At 37.1% G+C, this 21,942-nt stretch overlaps 1 protein-coding gene across 12 annotated transcripts in view; it reads left to right on the forward strand.

Annotated features, from left to right (window-relative positions):
* Window positions 1–21,942, forward strand: part of CEP152 (centrosomal protein 152) — a 92,098-nt gene that overhangs the window by 68,002 nt on the left and 2,154 nt on the right. For 10 of the 12 annotated variants that reach the window (XM_058737808.1, XM_058737809.1, XM_058737805.1 and 7 more), the window contains 7 exons: window positions 832–1,482; window positions 4,127–4,268; window positions 8,595–8,762; window positions 12,160–12,256; window positions 13,353–13,456; window positions 15,869–16,025; window positions 16,275–16,378. In XM_058737808.1, the coding sequence (XP_058593791.1) occupies window positions 832–1,482; window positions 4,127–4,268; window positions 8,595–8,762; window positions 12,160–12,256; window positions 13,353–13,456; window positions 15,869–16,025; window positions 16,275–16,378 (1,423 nt within the window). The remainder of the gene's footprint in view (window positions 1–831; window positions 1,483–4,126; window positions 4,269–8,594; window positions 8,763–12,159; window positions 12,257–13,352; window positions 13,457–15,868; window positions 16,026–16,274; window positions 16,379–21,942) is intronic. The other 2 variants (XM_058737815.1, XM_058737812.1) reach the window with 1 other exon arrangement.

A 21,942-nucleotide genomic window follows, 5' to 3' on the forward strand; every position in this document is an offset into this window, starting at 1 on the left:
GAGCCTGTTCTGTTAAGCACCTTGCTGGGCTGCAGTCAAAGGTAGGATTAGAGTTAAGCCTAGGTGTTTTGATTCCCTGTGACATTTTGGTTATGTACTATTACTGTGTGTGATCTGCGAGTCTTGTTATTCTGTTATAAAAGACAGTTAGATTAGTGAAAAAATGACTTTTTCTGTCTAGTATTGTCATTTAATGAACTGCTCTAACCACTGTGATGCCATTAAAATACAATTATGTTTGTCAGCACGTTATGCAGGTATGTGTTATATTTCTAAGTAATAGTAAGATTTCTTTATGAGGCTGCTTTCGCTTCCTGTAAAAGATACTTCATTTGTCCTGGGCTTAGGTAAAATTTGAGGCTCTATCTGTGTAAAACTAATATGAATTTTTCCCCTAAAATTAGTTTTGGATAATTGTCTAATTACAATTTTTTGGAGTCAGTTTAAATTTCTAGTTCTCCATCAAGAAATGGATGTCTTTTACTTATTTATTTTGTAAGTTTCTTTAATTATTTTGAGAGAGAGAGGGAGAGAGAGACAGAGAGAATCCCAGGCAGACTCCTCACTGCCAGCGTAGAGCCCTATGTGGGAGCTCAAACTCAGAAACCATGAGCTCATGACCTGAGCCCAAACCAAGAGTTGGACACTTAACTGAACCACCCGGGCACCCCCAAGAAACTGATGTTTTTAAAATACCATATGACCTAAAATACTAGGTGATCTAAAATGGAGAGGATCTTTGAGTATAGTATATTTTAGGACAATGTCTTATCCCAAATAGTTATGGGGAGATCATAAAGAATTTTAAATGTACATTGTTCTGCCTTTTAGATATCATTTGCTATTTCTGAAGCTAAAGAGAAATGGAAAAGTGAGCTTGAAAACGTGAACAAAAATGGAATACCTAGGAGGGAACTGGAGGAGAAGATTCATTCTCTTCAGAGAGAGCTTGAGTTAAAGAACGAGGAAGTCCCTGTGGTTGTCAGGGCTGAGTTGGCGAAAGCCCGGAGTGAATGGAACAAAAAAAAGCAAGAAGAAATCCACAGAATTCAAGAACAAAATGAGGAAGATTACCGGCAATTTTTAGATGATCATCGAAATAAAATTGATGAGGTGCTTGCGGCAGCTAAAGAAGACTTTGTGAAACAAAAAACTGAACTTCTTCTTCAGAAGGAGATGGAATTGCAAGCATGTCTAGACCAGAGTCGTAGAGAATGGGCTACGCAGGAAGCCAGGCGGATCCAACTGGAAATCTATCAGTATGAGGAAGACATCCTAACTGTACTCGAATTTCTCTTAAAGGACACCCAGAAGGAGCATGTCGGTGCTTCAGAGAACCAGCAACTTTTGGAACTCGTGTCGACTTGTTCTTCAAAATGGGTGTCTGTGCAATATTTTGAAAAACTAAAGGCCTGCATACAGAAAGCATTTCAAGATATCCTCTCCCTAGCTACAGAAAATACCGGCTCAGAATGGGAAAAGGTATGTTCCTGATAAGTGGAAAGAGCTCTTAATAAGCATCAGAGATGATTGTAGCAGTTGCCTAAGGTTATTTTTTCCTTTCTTCATTTTACAGTCTAGTAGACATAAAACTTGTGTTTTTACCAGTGGCTTAACAACTTTTTGTAGGAAATCCAAAGGATTTCATTTCTTTTTGCCAAAAAAACTTTGCTTCTTCATAGTGCCACAAATATGAAGCAGAGCTTTTAGACTCTAGACATCTTTTTCCTAAAAAATATATGCTATTCTTTGTAAGGGCCTGAGCTTTGAGAAACTGAAAAACTCTCATTCCTATTTTTGTTTTTTGGGCATGACCACTTCAAGAGAAATATGCATCGTATTAAACTAGAGTTTCTTAAGAGCTTCTAAAGAGTTTGGAAGCATATTTCTTGCCCTCAAGGAATTTATGTCACAAAGGCAAAAGATGCCAACCAAGTACAAAAAAAGATGTAGAAACAAGCAGTTAGAGGTATGGCTCACTCACACGATACTCTGAAGCCAGTTTACTTGGTGTACTATCTATGTGCGTGTGGCATGAGTGAATTGTATTCTTTTAGTTGTCTAAGTAGTCTCTGACACCAGCTTTTAGTTTCTGTGGAAGATCTGATAAAACCAAAGTCTTCCTAGCTTATGAGTAAAGAAATGAGGTATGCATGAAAAATCCAGAATAATATTGTAGGTATTGTGTTTAGCCAATTTCAACATTTGGAATTAGAGGTAGAAAACATTCCCAATATTATAAGGTTTGTCTGAATGAAGAGACATAAGAGTTAAGTTTAATTAAGATATCATGATTAAAGATTTTCAAGGCCAGGATTGAACATTTGGTATTAATACTTACTGGAATGTGTTATAAGCTGGGGGGAAAAAAATCTGAGTTCCAATCCCCACACTTGAGGATAACTAGTCTGTTACCTGTGTACCTCATATACTATAGTTGCTTGTCTGAAAAAGAAGCTGGGCCTTTCCACATCCTAGATTTGAGATAGTACAGAATTTTACAGCCATAGCTTACCCAAATGATTAGTCTACTCCACCCCAGTCCCCCAAGTAGATACTGTTATTCTTGATTTCACAAAGATGTTACTAGTTAAGAGTTGCTTTCAATGTAAAAATAACTGGGCAAGATCACTTCCCATGAATAATGCTTATACTACTTTACTGAAAATTTTTGGAAAAAATAATTAAGATCAGAACTACCTACAGCAGGTTTTAAGCATGAACCGTGGTGGGGAAATCATGTTATATGCTTTCAAGTTTGCTTTCCTGAAGAGATCATCTCTGCTGTAAAAATCAGGAAAATATGACAGCTTTCTTCTACTATTAGTATATAATCAATCCTGCGGTCTCTGTAGAGGGCTTATGATTGTGCAAGCAGTGTCAAGGTCATCTATATGACTTAATGTAGTTCACATGTAGGGACAGAGTCACATAATTTGGCTAAGAACTTAGACTTTTGCAGCCTTTGTTGGGTGGGTTCAGATTCTGTTCCTGGGGAAAGGGAATAGTAGGCTTTGAAATGCCTACTCTGGCATTAGTCACCGAAGAATTCTTGATCTTCTGCTGTTTGAGAGCTAACTCAGCTCAGGACCTTGAGGTAAAGCGATGATTTTAGGCAATGGTGATAAGTTTTCAGTATAGGTGCCATAAATATGAAGAACTGTGAATTGTAATTGGTAAAATTTGTCATTTTTAGAACTGCATATACAAATTAAAATGGGAAAAAAATGATCAATAAATATAAAACAAATCTTCATTAAAATAACTAAGATGATCAAAAGTTTCTTAAAATGGAGAGGATACAATGAATTAAAAATGTATTTTCAAGAAAATGAATGCCTTATCGGGATACATTAATATAATAGGTCATAATGGAAAAGAGAAAAGAGAAATACCAATTGGAACAGAATTTTCATACAAGTTTAAGGATGTGTGTTCTGTCTTTTCTTACCATCAAAGTCAAGTTAGAATTAAGACAAGAAGGTTGGTGTTCCTGCATTTTCTGTCATCTTGGCTTTTCTCCAGTTATGAGCAGAAACTGGAAACACTGTCTACCTTAGGGTTCAACTTTTATTACTCCTTCTGGCCTCAGCGTCATTGCCTCTTGGTGTTCACATTTTCTCTGTAACTACTCACCTCTGCTTCTGTCACATATCATAGGTAGGTTTCCTAACAGTCAGTTAAATAAGTTTCTTATGATCAAAATCAAGGCTTGAAGGATCAAGCATGTATGGTGTTTTTTAGGTAATTAGACAAGGTAGCTTACTCAAGATAACCTGCTCTGTTCCTTTAGGATTTAGTATGTCCTGTGATTTGATCACATAAACTATTAAAATATCTTAAACTCACATATATGTGTACAAAAACTCTATCTCCTATCTGTCTCCTAGTCGGCCCACCAGTCCTCTGTCAGATAATGGTCTAATTTGAAAATTATGGCCACAGCAGACTAGTTCATAGTAATGACAATATTCATGTAACACCCTAAGGAAAGTACTGGTGATAGTTTAGGTAAGAGTTTTTTTCAGGCAGTGTTTCCTTTTTATATTTTTAATATTAGCATTCTAAATAGAGAATTGCTTGAAGATTTTTACATGGCATTAACTAGGAAGATTATCTCTTTCAGAAAAATATGGCCAGGATCTCTAAGGATCCTGTCACAGAGGTCACTGGCAGAGGAGACCCTGGAGTCCTGGCAATCCTTCCTGCACCTACTTTTGGACACTGCGCTCAGTCCTTGGCCTTGCAAGAAACAGAAGCAGAAGCTGGTAATGGGATTTTATTCCTACTGGTCTCCGTAACATTCGTAATCACAGTTCCAGAAGGTTACTTTAAGAATAAAAGGAAATCAAAGATGTGTATAGCTTTTTTGAGTGAACAAGTGGGTGATATTACTCCTACCTAATCTGTGTCTTCTCCCTAGATTTAATTTTGCATTTGGGAAACAAGGCCACTTTAGACCCTTTTAATTCCATCTTTTCATGGTCTTCCCCCCATTCCTAGGTAGTTCTTATTATAAGGAGAATAATGAGAATTTTAATAGAATAGTCATGTTTTTATTCTCTGGCTTTATTGAGAAATCACGGGTTTCACATTAAAGAATTGCCAAATAACTGAGACCTTTTCGTTCAAATTAGTGAAGCTTATTTCAACCATTTTTTAATGGAAATCTTTCTGAAGAGGTGTTTTCTGATTTATTTGTGAATTTCTTGAGTGTAGGAGTAGTGTTTTATCTCTTCCTCTCCAATACATGGCAGAGTGAATGGCACATAGTTTGTGTTCCTTGAATGTTTGGTAAATTAAGAGTTTAACGTTTCCATGATGACTTAGAGTTTATTATGAGAATGAATTATTGTACTGTACCCCCCTGACCTATTCAGAGCTCACTAAGGAATACTGATTGGGCTTACCTTGCCTCGTCACTGAGAATTTTGAGCCAGGAATTGACATACCCTTTATTCGCTCCATTCCTTTTTAAGATAATGAGATCTTGTAGCCTCCACCTACACACACCCACTCTTTCTGTTTCTTACCTGCTGTCTCCATTGCAACCTGGAAAAGAACTAAGAATTACCAGAACAATTCATATGTACTGGGTCAATGAACTTAGTTTCCACAGTTTTTAATTTAGTAGGTAATGTTACCAGCATCGTAGAGGATTTCTGCCTTTCCTAAGAAGTCAGTTGACTGTTATTTTCCTCATCGTCCATAGACCCTTTTTCCTTTCTAGGTTCTAGGTGGTTGAGAACATCTTATTGTTAATTAGGTGTATGGGAATACATCCTTAATTTGTAATTTGTATTTTGTTTCTTTTCAGTGTGATTGTGTGTCTGTTGTTATATTTAGAAAAACCAGAGAATTCTTAAACATTTTATAAAATGGGTAGAAACAAGTTTCAGATATTATTTGGCTTTGGGAAGTCCTATCAGTGTGAAAGAAATTAATTTTTACTTAAGACAATCAGACTACAAAAGATTTTTTTTTCTTTCTTTAGTCTTTGTTCCCTAAAAACAAACACATTAACAAATTCATTAGAGAGGACTACCACCATTATTAACTGTTTGGTCATAGCCTCCTAATATCTTATTTTTTTTAAGTAAGTTCAATATTATGAAATACTTTATACATGCAAAGAAAATATGTGATGTGCATGCAAGTTATGAAGCCTAGCAACCAGGAACCCACCCATTTGGCTTAAGAGCTAGAATATCACCAGTACCATTGAAGACCCCTGTCTGTTTGACCACAATCCCATCCCTGTAACTTCCTTACAATCCAAGGTAACAAATATTTTGATTTTTAAAAACTATTCTCTTGCTTTTCTTTATGTTGTGACCAAAGGTGAGTATCCTGAAAAAGTTGTTGTTTTGTCTTTTAACATTATAAAAATGGCTTACTATTTATTGTAGTCTTTGTAACTTGTTTTTTTTCCACTTAATATCAAGCTTCTGAGATTTGTCTGTGTTAATGCATGTAGCTCTAGTTTATTTATATTGCTGTGTAGTATTCCATTCTGTGAACATACTATAACTTATTCTGTTGTCAATGGTCGTTTGTCTGGTTTCCAGTTTTACAACAGTATCTTAAATGAAAAATATAAATGCCTTGTATGGCACCAATGTGATGCTTTATGAATTCTTTGATGCTCATGGACATAAATGGCACCATTTAAATGAAACTAAGTCAGGAAAGAGCTAAGAATAATTTTGTTGGACCAATGATTTTACATCAACATTTGACCCTGTGTCAGTTTGTGTTTGTGTTCCTACTTAATTATATCAATTGCGGTAATAGTAATCTATTTTTTGTATCATTTTTGTGTGTTATTTAATTTTAAGAATTCTTTGTGTTACTAATAGCAGTAGCTGTTATTTACTACATGCTGACCTGTGCCAGGTACTGTGCCACACAATTTTTATAAACGTATACATCCTGGCAGTTTTATTCTTATTTTTTTAAAAACTTACTTACTTGGAAAGAGCAAGAGAGAGTATGTGCACACATGTGAGTACAGGAGGGGCAGAGAGAGGGGGAGAGAGAGGATCCTAAGCAGGCTCTGCACTGTCAGTGTGCAGCCTGATGCAGGGCTCGAGCTCATGAGCCGTGAGATCATGACCTGAGCCGAAATCAAGAGTCGGACACTTAACCAACTGAGCCACCTGGGTGCCCTGTCCTCCTGACAGTTTTACATCTTTTTTTTCATTTGGAGACAATTTTAAATTTACAGAAAAGTCACAAAGTAAAAATAGTTGCAAATAGCACTCACATACCCTTTACCTAGATACATATGTTGATAATGTTTGACACTATTTTGTGCTCTTCTGTGTGTGTGTGTGTGTGTGTGTGTGTGTGTGTATGTGAACATTTCATTTTTTTCCTGAACCATTTGAAGATGTTCTATATATTGTGCCCTTTTACCCCTAAATAATTGTGTATTTTCAAAACATGTAGTAAATTTAATATTCAATGAAAATATTGTGTCAACCTGTTCGGACTTTGTCTAATTTTGTCAACTGACCCACTAATTTTGTTGACTGACCCAGTAGTGGCTTTCATTATTTTTCTCTCTACAGTACAAAAATCTGTCCAGGGTCAGGTATTATCCCTCCATGTCATGTCTTTTTAGTGTCTTTTAGTCTAGAATATTTCCACAGCCTCTTTTTGGCTTTTCTGACATTGACGTTTTTGAAAGACTTACTCTCCCTTTCCCCAGTGCTCCACCCCACCCCTCGGTTTTTTGGAACTTTCCTCATTTTGAGTTTTTCTGATGTCTCTTCATAATTAGGTTCAGGTTGTGTCTCCTTGGCTGATGCACTGCATAGGTGATGTGTTATCACATGTGGAGGTGCCCAGTGTCCATTTGCCTTTTATTGGTGAAGTTCTTTTGAGCACCTGGTCAAAGCGTATAGTTTCTTCACTGTATAGTTACTGGGTTCCCCCACCCCAATAACTAATAAGCAATCTGTGTGGAGACACGTTTAAGACCATGAAAATGTCCTTTTCATTAAAACTTTCCCTTATGTTTAGCAATCATTGATGATGCTTGTCTGATCCAGTCTTTACTGTGGCGGTTGCAAAATTATGAGTTTTCTAGCTCTAGACTTCCCTCTACTTTAACCAAGTTGGAACTTGGCATGTAATAATTGTGCATCCTCCTGCTAGTTTGTATAGTTATTTATTTGTCTTTTTGTTCACTTACCAGTCTGCCCATCAATCCATCTACCTACCTCCTTACTTACCAGCTTAACCTACTTAACCATCTATCCATCCATTCCATTATGGAATTATTGGTATGACTAATGAATTCCTATTTTTTTTAAAGTATTTTATAATTCATCAGTATACTTAGTGTTCAAATTGTCCCATATTCAGGGGCACCTGGGTGGCTCAGTCGATTGAGCGTCCGACTTCGGCTCAGGTCATGATCTCGCGGTCTGTGAATTCAAGCCCCGCGTCGGGCTCTGTGCTGACAGCTCAGAGCCTGGAGCCTGCTTCGGATTCTGCGTCTCCCTCTCTCTCTGCCTCTCCCCCACTCACGCTCTGTCTCTCTCTCTCTGTCAAAAATAAATAAACATTAAAAAAAAATTCAAATTGTCCCATATTCAGCTAGTGGAGCCCTTTCAAACTGGCTCCTGTGTTCTTGTGACATGCCTGTGTTTTTTAGGAATTTCTTTCTGGCATTCGTCTTGTATATACCTTGTCCGAGTACTGGAGTTACTGGATCCTTGAAGATCCTTGGTTCCTTGTCATGGGAAATGGTATTCAATACTAAGAGTTGAGCATTATGTTTCATAGCAATTTTTAAAACAGATGGTATGATTTAATTTTACATAATAAAAAACTAAGTCTCGGGTTATATAATATACTCTGAGGTACACTGGCAGTAAATAAAGAAGATTTAAACCCAGGTCTCTCTCTCTTAAGCATCATGTTCTTTTCAGTTACACTGTCACCTTCAGTCCCGTCAACTGGTTTCCTTCCTCCCCTCCTTCCTTCCTTCCTTCCTTCCTTCCTTCCTTCCTTCCTTCCTTCCTTTCTTTTTTAGTTCTTAGTCCAAATTGATATAAAAGTTTCCTATCATTTAATTTTTACAGATAAGAAAAAGATCCTTGAAATTAAGGATTCATGCTGTGGACACTGCTTCCAAGAACTTGAAAAGGCAAAGCAGGAATGTGAAGATCTGAAAAGAAAACTGGAGAAATGCTGTAGGCATCTTCAGCATTTAGAAAGGAAGCACAAAGCTGTAGTGGAAAAAATTGGAGGTTAGCATTCAAAGTAGCACTACTACTGGCATAAATCTCACTGATCCTTGAAATATTCAAATGTGACGTTTTAGTTAACGTAGGCACCGATTCTCTGAGGATTAAGGTAAACTAATTTGGACCTTATTTTTACTAACCAAATTGTTATTACTGAACTACAAAGAGGAAAATTGGAGCTCTGATTAAAAGGTCACATTCCTTTCTTCCTTTTTGGGCTGAATAGATACTGAATGCCCAATATGCATCAGGCATTGTTCTAGGTACTAGGGACACAGCAGTGAATGCATCAGACAGAACTCCAGTTCTGATATAGATGTATAAGACTCTTTCCCTCCTTCAAGAAGCTTATCATCAAGTGAAGAGAACTAAAAGCAGATTAATAAGTAATTGCAGCACTGAGTGCTCCTGGTGGTATGTTTATGTAAACTTGGGAGAAAGGATGTTAATTAACTCTTCCTCCTATTAGAGTTAAGGAAGGCTGATTAAGCCTTGAAAGATGAAGACATTTGCTAAAGAGGACGTCATTCTAGACAGAGGGGAAAGTCGCGCACAGAGACATGTGGGCATCCTTCACAGTGTTGTCAGGGAAATTGTCCGAAAGGGGTATCCTCTGCCATCTTCTCTTGCCCTTCTGAAGAAGGGAGGCTACTGGGCTTCTGAGGTTGCTCCTTCTCACCTTGTGCTAGTCACTTATATTCCTGTGCTCTATACTCTGTACATGCGAAATATTCAGATTGCCCTGCTGGTCAGGAATTTTACTGCTGGACCCCACATACAATGTTGTCACTCTTTCCTACACTTTACCCTTTCACTCTCATTTTGGCCTAACTCTTCCTCATCCTCTAGGATTCAACTGGGAGGATGCCTTATCTGTAGAGCCCTTCTTGATTTTTTCTAGTCTGGGTGAGGTGGGCCACTTCTGTGTGGCCCCATAGCACTTAGCTCCTCGTCTATTTCCATTCAGCATTTAATTTTTTTGGTTACTTGCCTGATACCCTTTTCCAACCTGTATGTTCCCTGAGGATAAGGAATATGTTGTATCTTCATCATTGTAATCAGGATGCCCATTACATGTCAGATGATAATAAATGTTTACATGAATGAAGGATTGAATGCAAGTGTCCCAAATAATTGTGTCATCCAGAAAAGACCAGGTGGATAGGTTCACTTTATTTCTACATTTCAACTCTTTTGTTCACCGGGATGGCAGTCACTTTCTGGCTCTGCTTCCTCTAATCCATTCCCCATTAGACAGCATGAGTATCCTTTTTTTTTTTTTTTTTTTTTTTTAAGTTTATTTATTTTTGAGAGAGCGAGAGACAGAGCGTGAGCAGAGGAGGGGCAGAGAGAGAGAGGAGGACACAGAATCCGAAGCAGGCTCCAGGCTCCGAGCTGTCAGCACAGAGCCCGATGCAGGGCTTGAACCCACGAACTTTGAGGTCATGATCTGAGCTGAAGTTGGACGCTTAACCTACTGAGCCACCCAGGGGCCCCAAGAGTGACCTTTTAAAAAAATAGATTGGATCATGCTGCTCTTTTGTTTGAAGTCCTTCCATGGCTCATCTGGTCCTCAGTAGGGAGTACAAACATTTTATTTAACATTATTTAAGAAGCCTTTTATGATTCAGCATCTGCCAGCCCCTTAGTCTCGTCTTGCCCCAGCCTCCTTATTCTCTCATTATCTCTTTTCTCTCTCATCTGTTTTCATCTCCCTTTACCAAAACATCTGTCTTTCCATCCTGATCACATTGCCGGGCTAACTCCTACTCCTCTCTCCCCAGTATACTGTTTCCTCAGGGAGGCTTTCCTCACTACCCCAGACTTAATTAGTTAGCTTTTTTCTGTTAGACATTACCCACAGCATCTATGATTTTTCTAACATTTATCATATCATCCTTGTAATTAATTTTTGTCTGTATTGTCCTTTGGAGGGTAGCCTTGATGGTGACAAGGATCAAGTCCTGACCCAGCACTTAGCACAGTACCTGGCAACATAGCACGCTCTGTGAATACTGTTGACTAAGAGAAGCCATCCGCTTCGCTTCTGCCTACTGCTTACCAAGTCTGTTAGAGATAGATAATAATTACCTTTAAGGCAAGAATGGATTTTAAGAATTTTGAGATAAAAATTTTAACAACTGTAATTCCTATGGTGATGGCTTAGGTCTTTGGTATAAGCCAGGAGAGTTAAGGAGCTCTTGTGAAATTTGATGAAAGTTAAGAATATTTGTTTTACCTAGTAAAATGACAAAGGCAGCTGGATAAGATTGTTATTCATAAATAATGTTTAGCACCGTATGTTGTGATCCTAGTTATTCCACATAGTGCTTTTTGAGGCTATCTTCTATAATTTATAGACTTAGAAATAATCCAAGAAGTTGGTACTTAGCTCAAAACAATGGACTGATAAAAGGGGTTGGGGGTCAAAATTTAAGTTACTTGATAGTTTGATTTCAGTGTTTGTCTTAATGTAAATCTATTAGTTGATAATGTTTTTGCTACTATGGTTGCTTCTTTCCAGTTTCTTAAATTCCACTTTCCATGGTGTTGGTAGCATTTATTGAAAAGTGGTTGGAGTAAGAGGAAGTGATTTAAAAACATACCAGTTATGTCAATCGCTAGGAGAAATAGAGCACTTTATTACTCAATTGACAGGGTGTGTTGAGAGAGGAGCATGGCAGGAAACATGGTGTGCCGTGGTCATATCTATTAGACATTGGTATTGCCAGGCTTTATATAAGATGCACTTATTTTATTTCTATTATCTTCAAAGTAGGTAATACTGTCTCCATTTTCCATATGAAAAAAACTCAGGTTCAGAAAATTTAAGTAATTTGCCTAAGCTCATTTAACTGGTAAGGAGCAGAGGTAGGATTTAAACCCATGTCTCTCTCACTCAGAAATTCATGTTTTGTTCTCCGTTCCATGTGGACTCCATCGGTTTCCTCTCATCCTCTTTTTAAAAGTTTAAAGAATTGAAAATCTTACATTAATTGTGAAAGTGGCACCTACTTAAGCTCAACTTTCTTTTTATTTTGTTTAGAAGTGCTTGTTCAGTGCTCATGTATAGGAGCATAAGGATTGTGAAATTACAAGACCTGGTATGTTTCTAGGGGGCTTCAGTGTAGCTGGGAAACAAAACAGATGCATCCGAAACGGTTGGAAACCTATTCCAGGGCAGTGTGTGACCCAGGCAAGATGAGGGTGGAATCCAGATTTCAAGCACTGAGGAGCCAGAACAGGGAGTGGTGACATTAGGATTCATCAGGGAATGAGTGATGTAGGGAGCAGCTGGAATTCCCACAATCTTCTCTATAAACATTTGCTCTGGGAACTTAAGGGAAAGGAAGACTGAAGAAAAAAAGGTTAATTGACCACTATTAACTTTCCTTTTTAGAAGAGAATAATAAAGTTGTTGAAGAACTAATAGAAGAAAACAATGACATGAAGAGTAAATTGGAAGAACTGAGAGCACTTTGCAGAACACCACCAAGGTAGACTTTTACCATTAAAAAAACACATTTTTTTTTTTTTAACATTATTTGTTTTTGGGAGACAGCATGAGCAGGGAAGGGGCAGAGAGGCAGGGAGACACAGAATCTGAAGCAGGCTCCAGGCTCTGAGCTGTCAGCACAGAGCCCAACGCGGGGCTCAAACTCACAAACCGTGAGATCATGACCTGAGCCGAAGTCGGAGGACGCTCAACTGACTGAGCCACCCAGATGCCCCAAGAATGATTTATTTAAAAAGATATCCAAAATATATTATTAAATTTAAAAAACAGGTTATAGAACAATATTTATAATACAGTCCCATTTTTATTTCATTTTATTTATTTTATGATTACTTTTTAAAAAATATTTACTTTTAAGAGAGAGAGAGAGAGAATGAGCGGGGAAGAGGCAGAGAGAGAGAGGGAGGCACAGAATCCGAAGCAGGCTCCAAGCTCTGAGCTGTCAGCACAGAGCCTGATGTGGGGCATGAACTCATGAACCATGAGATGATGACCTGAGCTGAAGTCGGAGGCTTAACTGACTGAGCCACCCAGGTGCCCCAGACTTATACTATTTTAAAGAAATTGTTTATTTCTAAGTATGTTTAATTTTTTATATAAATTATATTAATAATATCATACCAAGAATATAAAACTTGTCATTGTTATATAGCAAGAAGTATAAAAAAAGAAAATCTTCCAAAACCCTATTCTCAGCAGATACCCTCTGTCAGCCTCTTGTTTTATATCATTTAAACCCCTTTGTACACACGTGTGCATGTTTTAAAAATAGAGATTATTATGGAAGCTGTTTTGTAACCTTTTATTAACTGAATGTCCTAAGATAAACATTTCCATATGTCATAAAATATCCTCCCATAATATGCTTTTCAGTTGCTGCATATATTTTCATCATGTGGATTTATCATGATTTATTTAAGTAACCATAACATTTGTTTCCGTTTTTCTTTTATTTTAAATAACTACATAATAAAGACCTCATATATGATTTTTTAGCACATCTCAATTGGATGTTATTGGAATATATAGATATTTTTACTTAAAATCTCTGTTTGCAATATTTGGTTCATTTTTAGGTCATTGTCAGAAGGGGCCATTGAAAATGCTTGCCTGCTGTGCAGTGGGAAGGCCTTGGAGGAACTTCGTGGACAGTACATTAAAGCTGTAAAAAAAATTAAGCGTAAGTTCCTAAGGGGAGTCGCAGGATTTTAAGGTTGTCTGAACCATTTTTTTACTCACTAGTACTAGTAATTTGGGAGAATTTTCCAAATTATTTTGTTCTGAGATCTTACCTGCTTTTAGAAGAGATTAGTGACTCCTTTTCTAAATTATGCAGCAATGGGTAATTTTGCCCAATATCTTTTGGAAGTGACATGAGGGTAGAGTTATTTTACATCATTAATTATTATTAATTATCCTGTTCCTTTTTTGGGCACTAATGTCAAACTAAAAATTTCATAATCTTAAAACTTAAATAACTAAAACAAAATGTCATGTGAGTTTTAAATTAGCAAGTCTTACTTTCTACTGTAAACTTTTTTTTTTTAATTTTATATTGTTCAATGCCAGTGTTATTATTATTTTAATTTATATTCAAGCTAGTTAACAGATAGTGTAGTCTTGGCTTCAGGAGTAGAACCCAGTGATTCATCTCTTAAAACTGACACCCAGTGCTCATCCCAAAAAGTGCCCTCCTTAATGCCCATCACCCATTTAACCCACCCCCACCCCGTCTACGCCCCCCTCCAGCAACCCTCAGTTTGTTCTCTGTATTTAAGAGTCTCAATGTTTGGCCTTCCTCTCTGTTTTTATCTTATTTTTTCTTCCCTTCCCCTATGTTCATCTGTTGCGTTTCTCAAATTCCACATATGAGTGAGATCATATTATATTTGTCTTTGTAAAGATCATAGTAGTTAGGCATTGTTCTGTTGTTTGTCATTATTTTTATAGTGGATTAAATCATACATATAAATTTGTTCATCAAGTCCTTTGCAGTAAGAGGTGATGCAGCACACCTGGCAGAGCATTTCTCTCGTTTATGTTTTTTCAGTAGAATATCTCCTGTTTTTTAATTACAAACAATATTGCATAGATTCCATGTGTGTCCCAGAACAGTAACCAGTGTTGATACAGGAGAACTGTATGTTTACCTCTTAAAATTGCGTTTATTTTTTAAAAATGTTTTTTAATGTTTATTCATTTTTGAGAGACAGAGCACAAGTGGGAGAGGGGCAGAGAGAGCAGGAGACACAGACTCCAAAGTAGGCTCCAGGCTCTGAGCTGTCAGCACAGAGCCCGATGCGGGGCTCAAACCCACAAACTGTGAGATCATGACCTGAGCCAAAGTCAGACGCTCAACTGACTGAGCCACCCAGATGCCCCCAAATTGCATTTATTTTTAACAGAATGAATGGGAAAGGTCTTAAGTTCCAGATGTAATTGGTAGATCATCAGCATCATGTTGGATGTTTGGAAAAGCCCACTTAGTGTCAATAAAGAGAATTTGCTCCTCAGTTGTTGCCAGTGCCAACAGAGGCCATATTACTACAAATACAAACAAAGCAACTTTTTATTAACAATTGTATCAGTTGGGAAGTGAAATTTTAAGCGTTTTTTTTCATACTGGTGTGCTAACTTGTATGTATATGTATTTGTTTAATATTTTAGACATTGGTTGGAGGTTTTGTGTTGACATGTATTCCATTTTAATTTGTCCCACTTCAAATAATGAGAAAGAGCCTTCCAGTTAGTATTTTTCGCATAGAGCGTCTAATCTTCAGGAAGAGCTTACTGATATTGAGGGAAATTCCTCTATGAATTGAATCTTTAATAGGAATGGTGATATATTCTAGAGGTAGGATGTAGCCCTAGATTTAATAAAATAAAAAAAAAATGATAACCTTAAGTAATGGTAGTCTCAATCCAATATTAAAAAGAAAACTTGCAAGCAGTGAATTATTTTTAAATGTAAATTCCAGAAGGCGATATAAGTCTCATCCTTCTCCCTGGCATTTTATACATATCTCTCATGGATTGTAGTATTATATTTACTTAGATACTTTTAACTGCTGCCTAAAGAATTGAATAATATTGAAAAATGGATTTTTCAGAGCATAAGTGATAGGAATCTGAGTCTCTCTGGTTCATATTGCCTCCTTCTGTCCTTCTGTGTCTGGTTCTTCCTTCCTTTCTTCCTCACCCTTTTTGTGTATTTATTTTTCCTTTCTTAATCAGACACGTTATACATAATCGAAATGTGTAAGTTTCTGTATCTAATATTATTTTCTTGCCTTAGTGTTTTAGAATATGACAAAGTTTTCCTAGGGAATATGCTATTTCCTTACCATATGTGGCTATCTTCATTCTAAAAGGACTTGTAGATTATTTCTCCTCTGAGTCTCCCAAAATAGTGATCTGAAACATTCCATTTTAATGATTGTGGAAAAGTATAATGTTTATACCTCTAGTCACTTCATCTCCCAGAAAACTGATCTGAAGTTTGCCTCCCCTATTTGTGAAAAACTGATAGTAAGCTTGCATTTTTGTGGGGATTCCTGTCTCACACCAACTCCCTACCCCACCTCCCCTCTAGGTGATATGCTTCGTTATATTCAAGAGAGTAAAGAAAGAGCTGCGGAAATGGTAAAAGCAGAGGTGTTGCGGGAACGTCAAGAAACTGCCCGAAAGATGCGCAAGTATTACTTGACTTGCCTCCAACAGATTTTGCAGGATAACGGAAAACAGGAAGGGTAAGTTCAGTCTAAACAAATAGCGTGTCCTGAGCCTACCAAGACATCATGTTGTCATTTTCTAAACATTTTCCTTAACCACAAAATTAACTATTTCTACATGATCAGCCATTAGGGGTTAAGAGAGGCTTATGTCTGTACTACCCTAAATATTGGCAGAACTAATAGGAAAACAGAAATCCTGGGGCTAAGGAAACTCATTTTTTCCTTTAAACTATTATTAATTTAATATTCTGGAATTCCCCACAGGGCTGAGAAAAAGATTATGAATGCTGCTAGCAAACTTGCTACAATGGCAAAATTGCTGGAAACGCCTATTTCTAATAAATCCCAGAGCAAAACTACACAGTCAGGTATGTCAAAATGAGTCACTTGAAGGGTTTTTTTCTCCCTTGCCTCTTAGATGTTTAATATTTTTAGTATGAAAAAGAGTAAGGAATGTAAGGAGCGAGTTAATTTATAAAGTTGTAGCTGTGTTTTACTTAAACTGGAAACTTTCAAAAAAGAGTATAGAATTTCCAGCTCAAGTAGACAGACTGAACATATTCATCAGCTTTCTATTGTTACGTCCATTCCGAGAAATGCTAGAAACTCTTTTTAAAAAGTTAGTAGAAGGGAGAAAATGATAAAGATCAGAACAGAAATAAATGAGAGACTAAAAAAAAAAAGTAGGAGTGATCAACAAAACCAAGAGCTGGTCTATTAAAAACATAAAATTGATAAACCTTTAGCCAGACTCATCAAGAAAAAAAGATAGGACTCAAAACTAGAAATGAAAGAGAAGTAGCAACTGACACCACAGAAATACAGAGGAATATAAAGGACTACTATGAAAAATTATATGCCAACAAATTGGACAACTTAGAACAAAGGGATAAATTTCTAGAAACATACAATCTTTTAAGACTGAACTAGGAAGAAATAGAAAATCTGAATAGACCAATTACTAGTAACAAAATTGAATAAGCATAAAACTTCCAACAAACACAAGCCCACAACTAGATCGATTCACAAGTGAATGCTACCGAACATTTAAAGAAGGATTAATCCCTGTCCTCAAACTATTCCGAAAAATACAAGAGGAAGGAAAACTTCCAAATTCATTTCTATAAGGCCAGCATTACCTTGATACCAACCTAGAAAAAGATACTATAAAAAATAGAAAACTATGGGCCAGTATCTCTGATGAATATAGATGTAAAAATCCTTGACAAAGTATTAGCAAACTAATCTCAACAGCACATGAAAAAGGTCATTCACCATGATCAAGTGGGATTTACTCTAGGCATGCAAGGATGGTTCATTATCCACAAATCAATCTACATGATACACCACATTTACAAAATGAAGATGACAAACCATACAATCATCTCAATAGATGCAGAAAAAATATTTGATAAAATTCAGCATCTGTTTATGATAAAAATTCTCAACAAAGTGGGTTAAGATGGATTACACCTCAACATAATATAGACCAACATGACAAACCCACAGCTGACGTGGGGAAAAAGTGAAAGCTTTTTCCCTAAGATCAGTAACAAGACAAAGATGTTTACCCACCACTTTATTCAGCATAGTACTGGAAGTCCTAGTCACAGCAGTCAGACAAGAAAAAGAAACAAAAAGCATCCAAATTGGTAGGGAAGAAGCAAAACTGTCACTTTTTGCAGATGACATGATACAATACATAGAAGACCCTAAAGACACCACCAAAAAACAACCAGAATTAATAAATGAATTCAGTCATGTTGCAGGATATAAAATTACAGAAATCTGTTGTGTCTGTATAGACTAATAAAGTATCAGAAAGAGAAACTAAGAAAATAATCCCATTGCATCAAATAGAATGAAATACCTAGGAATAAATTGCATCAAATAGAATGAAAATATAATGATACAAATATAATTGCATCAAATAGAATGAAATACGTAGGAATAAATTTAATGAAGGAGGTAAAAGACCTATATACTCTGGAGACTTTAAGACATGGATGAAAGAAATTGGAAATAACATAAAGGAATGGGAGGATATATCATGCTCATGGATTGGAAAAATTAATATTGTTAAAATGCCCATACTACTCAAAGCAGTCTAGCGATTCAGTGCAATCCCAAACAAGGTGTCAAAGTATTTTTCCCAGAATTAGGACAAATAATCCTCAAATTCGTATGGAACTACTAAAGACCCTGAATAGCAGAAGCAATCTTGAGAAAGAAGAGCAAAGCTGGATGTATCACAATTCTAGACTTCAAGCTATACCACACAGTTTTAGTAATCAAACAGTGTGTACAGGCACAGAAACAGATACACAGACCAATGGAACAGGATAGAGAGTACAGAAATAAAGTCATGGTTATATGGTCAGTTAATCTATGACAAAGGAGGCAAGAATATGCAATGAGGAAGAGACTGTCTCTCTTTTTTCTGTAAATGTTTATTTTGAAAGAGAGAGGGAGGGTGGGAAAAGGGCAAAGAGAGAGGGAGAGAGAATCCCAAGCAAGCTCCACGCTGTCGGCACAGTATCCTACATGAGGCTTGATCTCACGAACTGTGAGATCATGACCTGAGCTGAAATCCAGAGTTAGATGCTTAACTGACTGAGCCAACCAGATGCCCCAAGACAGTCTCCTTAATAATGGGAAAACTGCATAGCTACATGCAAAAGAATGAAACCATATCATTTTCTTAAACATTTTCTTAATACAAAAATAAAACATATTAAAGACCTAAATAAAAGTAAGACCTCAAACCATAAAACTCCCAAAGGAAAACATAAACAATAACCTCATGGAGATTGGCCCTACCAACTTTTTTCTGGATGTCTTCTCAGCCAAGTAAAACAAAAGCAAAAATAAGTTATTGGGACTACATTGGAACAAATAAGTTTCTGCACAGCAAAGGAAACAATTAACAAAACAAAAAGGCAACCTCCTGAATGGTAGAGGATATTTGCAAATGATACATCCGGTAAGGGGATATCCAAAATAAATATAAAGAACTTGTACAACTCAACACCCACACTGCAAATAATCCAATTAAAAAATAGGCAGAAGACATGAACAGACATTTCTCCAAAGAAGATGTGCAGATGGCCAAGGGACACATGAAAAGATGCTCGACATCACTCATCATCAGGGAAACACAAATCAAGACTACAATGATGGGTTGCTTGGGTGGCTCAGTCGGTTTTGGCTCCAGTCATGATCTCATGGTTCATGACATTGAGCCCCACGTTGGGCTGTCCTCTGGCAGCATGGAGCCTGCTTGGGATTCTCTCTGCCCCTCCCCAACTCATGCTCCCCCCCACCATCTTAAACTAAATAAATAAACATTTAAAAAAAAAAAAACTACAATGAGATATCATCTTATACCTGTCAGAACGACTAAAATCAAAACACGAGAAACAACAAGCGTTGGTGAGGATGTACAGAAAAAGGAACCCTCTTGCACTGTTGGTGGTAATGCAAATTGGTGCAGCCACTGTGGAAAACAGTATAGAGGTTCTTCAAAAAATTAAAAATAGAACTACCTTACAATCTAGTAATTGCACAACTGGGTTTTTACCCCCCAAAATACAAAAACACCGATTTGAAAAGATATATGCACCCCTATGTTTATCGCAGTATTATTTATAATAGCCAAGATATGGAAGCAACTTAAGTGTCCATCTAGATGAATGGACAGAGAAGACTTGATACGCACACACAAACATACACAGAAATGTTAGTCAGCCATAAAAAAATGAAATCTTCCCATTTGTGACAACATGAATGGATCTAAAGAGTATTGTAAGTGAAATAAGTCAGACAGGAAGACAAATAATACATGATTTCACTTATATGTGGATTCTAAAAAGCAAAACAAACACGTACACAAACAGTAACAGTCTCACAAATAGAGAACAGACTGATGTTTGCCGGAGGGGAAGAGGTGGGGGATGGGTGAAACTGGTGTAGGAGATTAAGAGGTACAAGCTTCCAGTTATAAAATAAGCAAGTCACAGGGATGTAAAGTACAGGATAAGGAATATAGTCAAGACTATTATAATAACTTTGTATGGTGATAGATTGTAATCACACTTACTGCAGTGAGCAGTGCATGTTCATAGAAGTGTTGAATCACTATGCTATATGCCTGAGACTAACATAACATCGCATGGCAACTGTACTTCCATTTTTAAAAATACATAAATAATTAAAAAATAAAAAGCTAAATAATCGATGGACCAGAAGCTCTGAGAAATCCCTGAAAGAAAGAAATTCGTATAAGCCTGAAGATGGAAACCTCAATTCAAAACTGCCAGAAGAGGAGAGCTACAGGCAGGACCAATAGCAAAACTGTGTCACATATGAAGGCAGTATGTTGCAGGAGAAGTAGTATGCCTCGGGGATCCCAGTGAGGTAATGAGTTGGTGTTCTAGAGTAACAGTAACCAGGTGAGGTCACCCTCTTTATCATCTTTCTCCTTTCCCTTTTCCAACCCCAGTATTGGGCTAGAGTAAGGGCAGCAGGAACAGAGTCTCAGAACAGGGCAAGGCTCTAGATGGCTAGTTATACTAAGGAGGAACTTACAGTCCACATGCCCCAAGTACCAAGCTATTAGGTTTTTCTACCCTGCAGCTTCTTCCTTCTACTGCACTCTCAACTATTTTAAACAAGCAGATGCCATATTCAGAACATCTAAAAGATAAGCAAGCATTCAGGGGAGCCTGGGTGGCTCAGTTGGTTGAGCACCCGACTTTGGCTCAGGTCATGATCTCACAGTTTGCGGGTTCGAGCCCTGCATTGGGCTCTGTGCTGACAGCTCGGAGCTCAGAGCCTGTTTCAGATTCTGTGTGTGTGTCTCTCTCTCTGCCCCTCCCCTGTGCATGCTCTGTCTGTCTGTCTGTCTGTCTCTCTCTCTCTCTCTCTCTCTCTCTCTCTCTCTCAAAAATAAATAAATGTTAAAAAAAATTTTTTTAAAGATAAGCATTCAACAAAGAATCACGAAATATCTATAGAAAGCCAGCACCATGATAAGATACCTAACTCAAAAGAAGACAAGGCAAAAAACCCAACAGAACTTATGCCTTTGGAGACAGAATTAACAGAACAAACTAAAGCGTCTGAGAGAATGTGAGAAAAGTATAGTATTCTCAAAAGGATGTAAGAGCATATTGTATAATATGCTAAGAAGTTTACTATTTTTAAGGAAAAGATATAGTTACTGTTAATGCCAGCCATTGCTAGAAAAATACAAGTATGTGTATTAAAATTTAAGGCTAACCAATAGAGAAATAGAATATATACCTTTCAAGGTAGTAGGGGAAAAACTCAGAATAAAAGGTTTTCAATCTAACAAAATCACGAAAGAGGCAAAATACAACTAGAAAGCTTTGGTAAATAGAAACTTACTGTAGCGTAAAACATCAGTAATCACCCTAAAGGTGAATAGTTTAAACTCACTTATTAAAAGGCCATAATTTTCATTTTTTAAAAATCCAGACAGGGGCGCCTGGGTGGCTCAGTCGGTTGAGCGTCAGACTTTGGCTCAGGTCACGATCTCGCGGTATGTGAGTTCGAGCCCCGCCTCGGGCTCTGTGCTGACTACTCAGAGCCTGGAGCCTGTTTCAGATTCTGTGTCTCCCTCTCTCTCTGACCCTCCCCCGTTCATGCTCTGTCTCTCTCTGTCTCAAAAATAAATAAACGTTAAAAAAAAAAATTTAATTAAAAAAAAATCCAGACATATGTTCTCTCTATGAGAACAACATCAAAAATTCAAAATGAAGGAATGGAGACTAATTTGCCAAGCAGTGATATGTTGATAGTTGTAGATAAATTATAGAGTTAAATAGAATATTAAGCACATTATAGTTCACATTGAGAGGGATTAAAGTGACAGTTGATAATGGTAAAGAAGACTCCCAAGAACCTACAA

Source organism: Neofelis nebulosa, chromosome 7 (assembly GCF_028018385.1).
Source record: "Neofelis nebulosa isolate mNeoNeb1 chromosome 7, mNeoNeb1.pri, whole genome shotgun sequence".
NCBI classification, from domain to species: domain Eukaryota; kingdom Metazoa; phylum Chordata; class Mammalia; order Carnivora; family Felidae; genus Neofelis; species Neofelis nebulosa.